The sequence below is a fragment of the Limulus polyphemus genome, unplaced genomic scaffold (assembly GCF_000517525.1).
Source record: "Limulus polyphemus unplaced genomic scaffold, Limulus_polyphemus-2.1.2 Scaffold123, whole genome shotgun sequence".
Lineage (NCBI taxonomy): Eukaryota > Metazoa > Arthropoda > Merostomata > Xiphosura > Limulidae > Limulus > Limulus polyphemus.
The window spans coordinates 179,372-190,428 of record NW_013665733.1 but is presented as its reverse complement, the minus strand read 5'-3'; the positions used below and the strand labels follow the sequence as shown (position 1 = coordinate 190,428).

The window sequence follows — 11,057 nt, the reverse complement described above, 5'->3', positions numbered from 1 at the left end:
ATTTGTTAAATATAAAAGTACACTTTTTTCGTAGAATAATGATATTATTCCAAACTCCCTTGTATTTCTTGTGAACTTCTTGTTTCTTATGAATTCATACAGTATTTGTTAAATATAAAAGTACACTTTTTTCGTAGAATAATGATATTATTCCAAACTCCCTTGTATTTCTTGTGAACTCCTTGTTTCTTATGAATTCATACAGTATTTGTTAAATATAAAATGACAACGTTTCCTCTAAAATGATGGTGTTATTCTAGTTTATCTCTCTTGACAGGATAAGATACCAAGGTGTTTCACCTCCAACGAAACGTTCTGAAGAGGATTTTGATGCTGGTGCTAAATACCATATTGCGTCCGGAGTCTCATTTATCCGGTAAGAACTGATAGCAGTACTTAATCATACAATAACGTTTACTAATACGGTTGTTTATCACATTTATTATTTGTATATAGCCTTTAAAATTCAGTTACTTGAGAAGTGATCATAGATTTAGGTTTTCATTACTCAGTCAGTGTAATAAACCTGAAACCTGAATTCATAACTTAGCTCTATATTAGTAAAATAGATAATATCTTGTCTTTCACTCTGAAGCGTAAGAAGGAAGTAGTTTGTCTTTCCTATTTCGGGATATCAACACCTGGTGGAAAGTAAATAAATTAATCAGATATACATTAAAGCGTTTGCTATATTCTGGAAATAGCTCTTCTCATTCCATTACGAATGATTGTAATACTGAACCCTTGATTCAAACAAAACTTCGTGTCTAACTCAACTAACAGCTATTGTCTTCTAGTTGCGACCAGCGTACGTCTAGTAAGAAAAACTACAAGTTTCACTCATACAAGTCATTCATTTACGATTTCTAAAAACAATTTAGCATTATTAGTTATAAAAGTCTAATGTCATGAGAGAAATATGCACTCCACTGAAACATAGTCCAGTATTTAGAGCTTTTCACTTAAAACACATGATCTTATACCACATAAAAGCCTAACACATGAATCTATTATAAATTACAACTTATTATGTCCAGTGTTTAATGCTTTTTTTTATTAAAACGTTTGGCCTTATACACTATTAAAGCCAAACACATGGCCAAGTTATAAGTTACAGTTAACATCTTTAGTCAAAACGGATTATCTTAAATTCCATAAAAACTGAACATATTGTTAAGTCATAATTTATTATTCGCAGTGATTAATGCCTTACATTCCAATAGGAATTATCTTAAATCCAAAATAACTGAAAGCTTCACTGAATTGTAAATTAGTTTATCAAACCGAATTTTAAATGCAATTATTATTTTAACTGTAAGTATGTTAAAAATAAAACACATAGTTTTCAGTACATATGAAGTGTTAATGTATCTAAAAATATTACGCCGAAAATGCCGAAAATCTAAGTGTCTTCATCTCCATTCAAACCATCATATATTCGGCTAAAATCAGACAATACACATATAACTTCATCAATAAATAAATTTTACTTCGCAATTCAATGGTAATTTACAGCATTTCACTTTGCCATAATTTTATGTTTATTTCAGCATTATTAAAATACTTAGAATTATTCTTTATTAATTATTCATAAGGTTGCTCGGAAAGAAACATTAATTTTATATATTTTCACAGTTATTATGTTAGTTACATAATCCAGTTCCAAATTAATGAAGCACTCTGTAAGAAAGCAGGCCACCAGGGACCGCTGTACAAGTGTGATATTTACAGGAGTAAGGAGGCAGGAAATGCTCTAAGGTTTGTAATATGTGTTTCATATAAATTGGTAACTCGTTTGTAGCGTCTGTGAGATCATTAGTAATTTGTCTCTGACTATTAATTTTAATATCAACTTATTTTCGACTACACGGAAGCCATGTGCTTTTGTTATGGTCATATTCGAAGTTAAAGTTTACGATGTGTTCTGTAAAAAGTGCATGTAATATTCCCAGTAGTAAGAAGACAGCACAGTACCTAGGGCTTGTTACATATGCTGTATATACAGTGTGTTAATTTTTCAATATGTGCTGCATTTTTCATTACTAGTTATTACTGTTTAAACCGAAGTCACACAGAATCCTAGTGAATTAAGTAGGACTATACCTGAATCCTAGTAAATTAGGTAGGACTATACCTGAAACATAGTGAATTAGGTAGGACTATACCTGAATCCTAGTAAATTAGGTAGGACTATACCTGAAACATAGTGAATTAGGTAGGACTATACCTGAATCCTAGTAAATTAGCTACACATTGCGTTATCTGTGCTCTGCCAACCACTGGTATCGAAACCCGGTTGCTAGCGTTGTAAATCCACAGACATACCGCTGTGCCACTGGGGGGCGGGCGGTACGACTATGCCTGAATCCTTGTAAATTAGGTAGAACTATATCTGGATCCTAGTAAATTAGGTAGGATTATACCTGAAATCTAGTAATTTTTGACCTGGCTACTCAGCTCACGAGCGCGTAAGGTACTATTCATTTTGAGAATTAAAATTTAGAATTATACAATTTTCAGTCATCAGCTACTTGAATAACCGTCTTCAAGTGCCTAGTATAATAATGTCTAATTTAATACAGTTTAACATTTGTCTTCCTGCACCTGTCAACAAGGTGTTCAATGGTTAGCTATTTCAACTACTCATCCAAAACACCTATATATGTATACATTTTATTTTGATTCTGTTCATTTTTCACATTATTAGCAATTTTACGGAATTATTGGGTCAGACATACTTTTTTGTCGAAGTGTTAGCGATTTCACTTCTCTTTTCTGCTTTATATATACTCATATTCTAGCTATATATAACAATGTTATATTTAAAATCGTTTTCTCACTCTGCATTATTTATATTCACATAACTGTTGAACAGAATCATTTAAGATTTTTATGATAAGATATAGCTATCTTATATTCTTATCCCAATTTAGTATTGTACCAAAGGTTGAGAACATTATATTAAAATGATTTTAATATGCAAATCAGCAAGTCACGTGACAGCCAAAGCGGTGGAACGACCTGTATCAGAACTAAAATTTGGCATTATTTAGCGTTTTTAGGTAGTGTGATGTCAAAAAAAAAATTTACAACTTTTAAGAAGGATATGTAACATCTCTTTCTGACACAAAATATTCATAAACTCAAATCATAAAAACATGTTCAGATCGGAGAGTTAGAATATTCAAGGTAGGGAATATGTATCAACTTGGCACACCAGGACCAATAAGAAATGGACCTATAACAAATCGTACCTCAGCACGGTAAACAAAGTGCAGTCTCTTGTAAGAGGTTTTGTTTGTTTGTTTGTTTTGAATTTCGCGCAAAGCTACACGAGGGCTATCTGCGCTAGCCGTCCCTAATTTAGCAGTGTAAGACTAGAGGGAAGGTAGCTAGTCATCACCACCCACCGCCCACTCTTGGGCTATTCTTTTACCGATGAATAGTGGGATTGACCATCACATTATAACTTCCCCACGACTGAGAAGGCGAGCATATTTGGTGGGACGGTGATTCGAACCCACGACCCTCAGATTGCGAGTCGAGTGCTATAACCATAAGCTTGTAAGATTGACTCAGTACTTCCTGGCTACTTATGTAGGGATTTTTGTATGGTTTTGTATATTCATCCCTACCTTGCTTTTGTACATTTTGGCATTGCCATCCCTACATTACACTTAATTTTTGCAATTTTTTATTGAATATTATTTTAGATTATTATTTCTTTATTTCTTTATTTTTAATAAAGTTGTTTGGTAGATATCATGTTTGTGCAATGAAAAGTCACAAATGGTCCTTATATAAAAACAATTTGTCCTGCTAGAAATGAAACTTTTATTTATGCAACATGGAAATAATATATGTTTATAAACTGAACTCAATGTTAAGTAGTAGTTTTCCTTTTTATTATTTCCCCACAAAAATACGTGTGGTAAAATAATAAAATAATATTACTGTTATACAAACTGTGAAACAATCGATAATGGTAATTAGATGCTCAAATAAGAATATAACTCAACTTTAATAGTTATTTACAAGCATCATAGCGTGATATATTGAATGCGGCAGCCATTTTTTTCTCGGCCCATCCCTACATACTAAGTAATACCATACTTAGTGAAATATATATCTTGGAGGTGCCTTTCAAATTTACTGTAACTCTTCAGAGTTATGCTTCTGCATGTTTTTTATTTTGTACAATTTACAATTAAATAAGCAGTAACTAAAACTTAAAAATTGCAATTGGGGATTTGAATTAATTTTCAATCAAAGTGATAGCGGTATCTGAAGTTTCATAATCAATAAAGCCTTGCGATACAAAAATGATGCGTAGTTGTTCAAACTTTGAGAGATGAATATAATTTTCGTCTAATCTTCCAACCATAAATTAAATTTTTTATTCCTAAAATTTAGATAGGATGCAATATCTCAGTTTAGTCTAAGGCTTAATAACAATTAATTGTTACAAGGTTCTTTGAATACTAGAAATTCTTATTTGAAAATTTAAAATATCTGTGTGCATTTTCCGAGTTATCTTGCAGCGATAATATAAATTCACTATTACAACTGGTTTATAAAACAGCTTTTTATAAAAGTCATTCACCTGACAAAGAGTTGTACTATGAGCAAACAATTTACTGCATATCCGGCTGGAGGTATTAAAAAGTCACTGAATATTGACAATGTTCCTTGTATGTTGTAATAAAAATTCTCCTAACAATTGTGGCCATGTTTTGTAGCTAATTATTCTAAGGCTGTGATTTTGCTATAAACTATTGGTTAGAAAGAAAAATGTAAGCAGAAATACTATCAATTTTACAAATAATCTCACTGATTACAGCTGTAGTCCGGATTTATTTTGCATAAAAAATAATGATTTTATCCATTTCTTTTTACTACCAATTTTACAAATAATCTCACTAATTACAGCTGTGGTCCGGATTTATTTTGAATAAAAAAATAATTATTTTATCTATTTCTTGTTTATTTGTAATTAAGCACAAAGCTACACAATGGGCTATCTGTGCTCTGCCCACCACGGGTATCGAAACCCGGATTCTAGCGTTGTAAGTCCGCAGACACTTACACTTGTTCTTGTTAAGTGGAGGAAGAGATACACTTCCTAATTTGTGACAATAGAATATGCGTTTCGGTTTTCGAAGAATTTTACAACTTCTATTGTTAATAGTGGATTTATAGTAGTTGTCTACTTATTTTAGAACTTATAGTATTAACTTACATTACTAAATCTTCTATCTTTGTAATTGGTAATATTAATGCTCAACTACTGAATCTTTTGTAACTTTAATTGTTAATTTTGATGTTTATTACTAAACCATTTGTAGTGAAGCCCTCAGTCTAGGGTCATCTCGACCGTGGCCGGAAGTTATGCAACTCTTGACGGGTGAGCCCTCTATGAGCGGAAGGTCCATATCCACGTACTTTGAACTACTAGAGACTTGGCTGGACAGTCAGCTAATAGGTGAAGTAATTGGCTGGCCTGATGCTAAACGTAAGTATTTTGTATTTTCAATGATACTAAGCCTAAGTATTTTCTATTTTCAAGATCTTCATCCAGTAGCTAAGTGATTAAATTTATTCCACTAAATAACTGCTATATCAAGGTTTAAACTAAACACTCTTTAATCGTAGGCTCGCCAACTTTTTAAACTATTTATGTACCAAATGCTACTGGGTTCATTACATTATCGCTAATAATAGGTTCACAAAATAAAATGTAAGCAAAAATACTATCAATTTTACAATTAATTTCACTAATCACTGCTGGGATCTTTGATGTATTTTGTTTAAACATTTAATGGTATTATCTAGTTGTTGTAGTCAGTTCTTTACACTCAGATGCATAATGTGGTTTTCAATAGAAAGAAGTGGGTAATTTAATGGTTTAGCTAAATACACACACATATATATTTGTTTATGTTTTAATGTACTTTAGCAGCAGTTTTAAAGATATATCAACCTTCCAGTTTGATTCTCTTTGTTTGTTATTCTGGTTTTTATGTTTTAAGATTTACTCTGAAGAGCATCTATAGATGTGAAACTACTAAGGAATAAACGTCTGTTTTATATATATAGCTATTATATTAACTCACACATGTTTATAATTATCCATGTACTTGCACATACAAAATATCACTTCATATGTCAGGTTTATAAAAGGCAAGAGATAATTAAACAGTGGTTAGAATTTGGTTAGCTCCAACTTTATGTGAAGAACATTGCAAAAGTTGGCGTATGGCTGCCGACAATCACTACGTTATCTGTTTCTTTCAGGGCCAAGCAAAATAATAACATCCACCCCTTTATCAGCTTTTTTCAGGGGCAAACAAATTACTGACAACTACCCCATTATCCGCTTATTTCAGGTGCATATAAAATACTGACCACCACCCCGTTATCCGTTTCTGTCAGCTGCAAAAGAAAAAAAAAAAAGCACATTTTCAGGTTTTTATAGCGCAAACCAAGGGAAGTGAATGACATTACTGTCCTAACGGCAGAGGAAAAATATGAAGAACACACATGATGCGCTCGACCCTGTGTGTATTATCCCGTCAATTCAAGTTGCGGGAAGTGGTATAATGGTGTTTTCGTGACAGGATTGGCTACTTTGTTTCGTTTAGAAGTGTAAATAACATCCAGAGTAAAAATGAATGCTTTTGTCATCCGTGTCCACCCCACGACGATACATTTCAATCTTAATGAACAAATGTTATTCCAAGACGTTAATAGAACAACCCACAGTGACAGTAACTTTAGCCAATTTTCTTACAAGCGCTACTATAAGATCTTAGTCCAACTAAACATTAATTACCGTAAACCTCTGCTGATAGTTGTAAACATTTTACAGTTTAGTTTCCACGGAGTTTATACGAATAATGTACACATATCTTTATTATCTCCGCCACCGAAGAAGTTATGTTTTCATCCCTGTGTGTATTTGTTGTGTGTTTGTCAGCAAGATTTCTCAAAAACGGATGAATGGATTTGAGACGAAAGATTGTACCCATTTGAACGATGACCCAATATAGAAGATATTGGTTCTTAGACGGTCAAGAACAAAGGTCAGGGTCATAGTAAGGCCAAAAATCCCTATCTGTTAACATGGGGACCGATTTTTCACACTATTTTTGCTCTATAACTTAGTCAAAAATCATCGGATTTTGATAAAACTTGGTGGACATATGTAGAATATCATTCACCATCTTTCTGCCAAAAAAATGGTCCGTGTCTGTTGGTAACGACGGACATACGTACATATTTTCTTATTTTTTGAGAGCCGAATAAGATCAACGCTGCATAGCGGAGGTATGCGTTCTACTGAGTGTCACTTCAGTTTATAAAGTGCTTCTCCTTTCTTAAAATATTTCTTGCTATTTGATTCCAAATCCAGTTACATTTCAAAATAAGGAACTGTAAGGAAACACTTGGCCTAATCTTGGGCTACACTTACAAAATATTTACTGTATTATACTTGCCATCTCTTCCCTTCGACTTGAAGTTCCACGTTCGTCAATCAATACTTCTTTGATACCTACGCTGAAAGTACTGATCGACAAAGAATTTCAAACAAAAGTCTCAAACGATTAACATAACCCTCCAAAACTACAATTAACACACATTATTACTGCTATCTTTCTGGTGATAGCTGTGAATTTATTTGTATTCTGTGATACACTTGAGAACTTTGATAACATCTTCGAATTACATAAAGAACTAGAGGAACACTCAGTAGAGCGCATACTTCCGCCGCGTATCTAAAAAATACGAAAATGTGTCCGTCTTTATCAACGGACATGGACCAGTTTTGGTAGAACAATGAGGAATACTTTTCTACATATGTCCACCAAGTTTCATCAAAATCAGATTATTGTTTTACCTTGACACTCCAAAGACTACTCACTTCCAAGTAAGGTCATATTCCAAATGTATACCAATTTTCGACTAAATTTATTCAGGCGTTTTCGAGAAATATTGTTGACAAATACACACACACACACAGAGGTGAAAACATAACCTCCGTTCACTTTTGGTGGCGGAGGTAATAAAGCAGGATTAAAACTAATTACAACACATTATTTCAGGATGAAAGCAACAAACTCTACCTTTAAAAAAAAGAGCACTTCTCATGTCGTTGTATCTTACAAATAGATATATTGCTTCTAGTTAGCACAGATTCTAGTGGAATGAGTTTGTGTTAATTTAAGAATGTTTAAATTGTTTGTGCTTTCACGACTCTTCATCCATAGAGTTATTTAATCATTTGTCAATTTTTCTCACTTTACATATTTGAAAAAGTTAAAAGGTTTAAAGTCATTCGATAAAAAAGTACGTAGCATGGGCACACCCTCTTTCCTACACACATATATACATCCATACAAATATATATATTTCAAGTGGATTTGCATTATTTTTTCTTGTTGTTTTCATTAAAATAAACAAATCCATTTCCTTTTTTTCTTTTCGTAGTTGAAGATTATTTCGAAACTTAAGAAAAACCGAGCTTATAAGCCGGAAGATTATGAAGACCATCACATTAATATAAACGATGTTGTTTATGTAAAAACTTAACGTAATGTTGTTAATAAAATGGATTAAAATGAGAATAAAGAGTTCTACAGCGTTTGTGGTTTCTTTCAAACACATTTTAATAACCTATATACAAACAACGACACCTTATAAGTTTTAGTTTATGTTGAGGATTTTTCCCCTTTAATTAATGTTGAGGAACACAGAAGGGATAGCAACAGTAGACATTAAATAATAAATTCATTGCTTTAAGTTACAACGATCTTTAACGATATTTCTTATCATAGCTCTGCATTTTATTAGAGAAATCTTTAAAATGCTAAGGATCAAAGATAATATTTTGTTAATGCTTGAATAATACCAACATACCTACGAAAATAAGCTGCTTCTATAATTGTAAAACTGTTTAAAATAGAACTTTCTTCAAAACGGTACCCGAGTCTAGTTCTAGTTCGATTTTATAAAAGTATTTAACTCATTCTTCTAACAGTGTTTCGATGTACAGTGTAAAGATAAACAGAGATAGATATGCAAAAAGGGTAGTTATTTGAAGGTGGCATTAAAAGAAGTTTAGTTCCCTCTTTCTCGGAATTTATAATGTAAAAAGAGACCAATCTGATCTAGGAGGAGGCCAGATATTACAACAGGAGTGTAGTTCCCTCTACATCTGAACATAGATAGAAACAAACATGACAGTAGTCTGAGAGAAGAGTCTGAACTTCAAAAGGAATTTAGCTTCTCTACATCTGAACATGTACATTATTGCATCTCTGGTTTTAAATAAAAATCGTAGTTGGCAGGGAACTCTACATCTGTATTGTGTTTCTTGAGTAAAGTGCTTGTTATTGATATGTTTATGATAGTATTCATGTCTAATTCTTTTATATTACCAGTTTATTTCTTCTCAGCTTATTATTTCCTTCAGGTTGGAATAAAAGTTAAGATTAATTAAAACATGGCAATTGCTGGAGTTTCCTTTTTTTTATAATCACGTGGATGTGCAATGAGTTTTCTTTATATTGAGTCAGAACAGTATATTAACTTTGTTTTTGTTTTAGAAAAAATGTTAGTGACGCAAAGTAGTTTTAAGCGCGAAGCAGTTTTTGATCTTTATATTTATAGGTTTTTTTATTTCTATGTTATATTTAATTTTATTAGTCCTGAGAAAGAATGTATAAAATCATTTTTGTGACTTGAGAATAACCAACAAAATAGTCAACAATAAATACAACTGTTGCATGGGTCTATTGTTACTAGTTAATGTTTTAGCTTTGCCATTTCAATTTATTTCATTTTAGCCCCCTCCCCCCCCCCCCAGTAGTACAGCGGCAAGTCTGCGGACTTACAACGCAAGAATCCTGTTTCGATACCCGTGCTGGGCAGAGCCCAGATAACCCATTGTGTAGCTTTGTGCTTAATTACAAACAAGACAAGACAATTTCTTTTTTTTTAATTATTTTTTTATTATGGCTCATTGTGCTCGTAATACTTTTAGTTGATTTATTTGCTTTTCTTGAATAACTTAAAAGAGTCAGACAGTAGGTTTAGAAAGCCGTTAAATGTTATTAGAAATACTAATTTTTTCTATCAGTAAATGTAATGTATCATGCGATTAAGTTGTTATATTACATTTCATAGGATAGGATTATGTTACGAGAAATAAAATTGAAGCTAAGCCTACTGAATGAAATGATGAACCTGTGTTAGAAATCACACTTGCTTATTCATAATTTGCATAATATATAGAGTCCGAAAAAACGAACTTCTGTGAACCAGACATAAAAGAAAAAGACACAATTTTGTTACAAAATTTGTTTTTGCCGGTGAGGCAGCGGTAAGTATACGGACTTACAACGCTAAAATCCAGGATTCGACCCCTGCGATGGACATAGCAGATAGCCTAATGTGGCTTTGCTCTTAAATAGACAAATAAATAAATAAACATCGTTCGGTTCCGCGTTATTCACATATATTACATCAGCAATAATTAAATGTGTGGATTACTAACATAATTAAGTTTTCGTATTTAAACGAAATGATTTTTACTTTTTAACTGACAAACTCTGTTGAGTCCTTGGTGAAATATTTTTGTATCTGCACAACACGTGCTATGTGTGTGTGTGTGAAGCTGCATAACTAAAGGTTTGCTACTTGTTTGTTTAAACAAAAACTACACAATAGGATATCTGCGTTCTGTCCATCACGGTAATAGAATCTCAGATTTTAGCGTTGTAAGTCTGCAAACTTACCGCTGACCAGCTGGGGGATACTCCTCCAGACAATGTTATGTACATTGGCATTGTTAACGACCATATATTTAAATATCTATAGTTGAGAATCGATCAATAAGAATAAAGTTCGTCTATCCTTTGTTTCTAATTTACAGGTAATACACACTCAGCAAACACAGAAACTATGTATATTGTACCAATTCTTGCCACTTTTAAATCAGTGTGAAATGTCACAGATTTTGTTTTAGATTTTTGATTAATTTTTTATTTTACCTACGG

At 32.5% G+C, this 11,057-nt stretch overlaps 1 protein-coding gene across 1 annotated transcript in view; it reads left to right on the top strand.

The window, feature by feature from the left end:
- The window catches only part of LOC106472652 (angiotensin-converting enzyme-like), a 149,636-nt gene that overhangs the window by 97,091 nt on the left and 41,488 nt on the right, over window positions 1-11,057 (top strand). Inside the window, exons 24-26 of the mRNA XM_022402220.1 lie at window positions 278-376; window positions 1,636-1,758; window positions 5,346-5,512. Coding sequence (XP_022257928.1) covers window positions 278-376; window positions 1,636-1,758; window positions 5,346-5,512 — 389 coding nt within the window. The remainder of the gene's footprint in view (window positions 1-277; window positions 377-1,635; window positions 1,759-5,345; window positions 5,513-11,057) is intronic.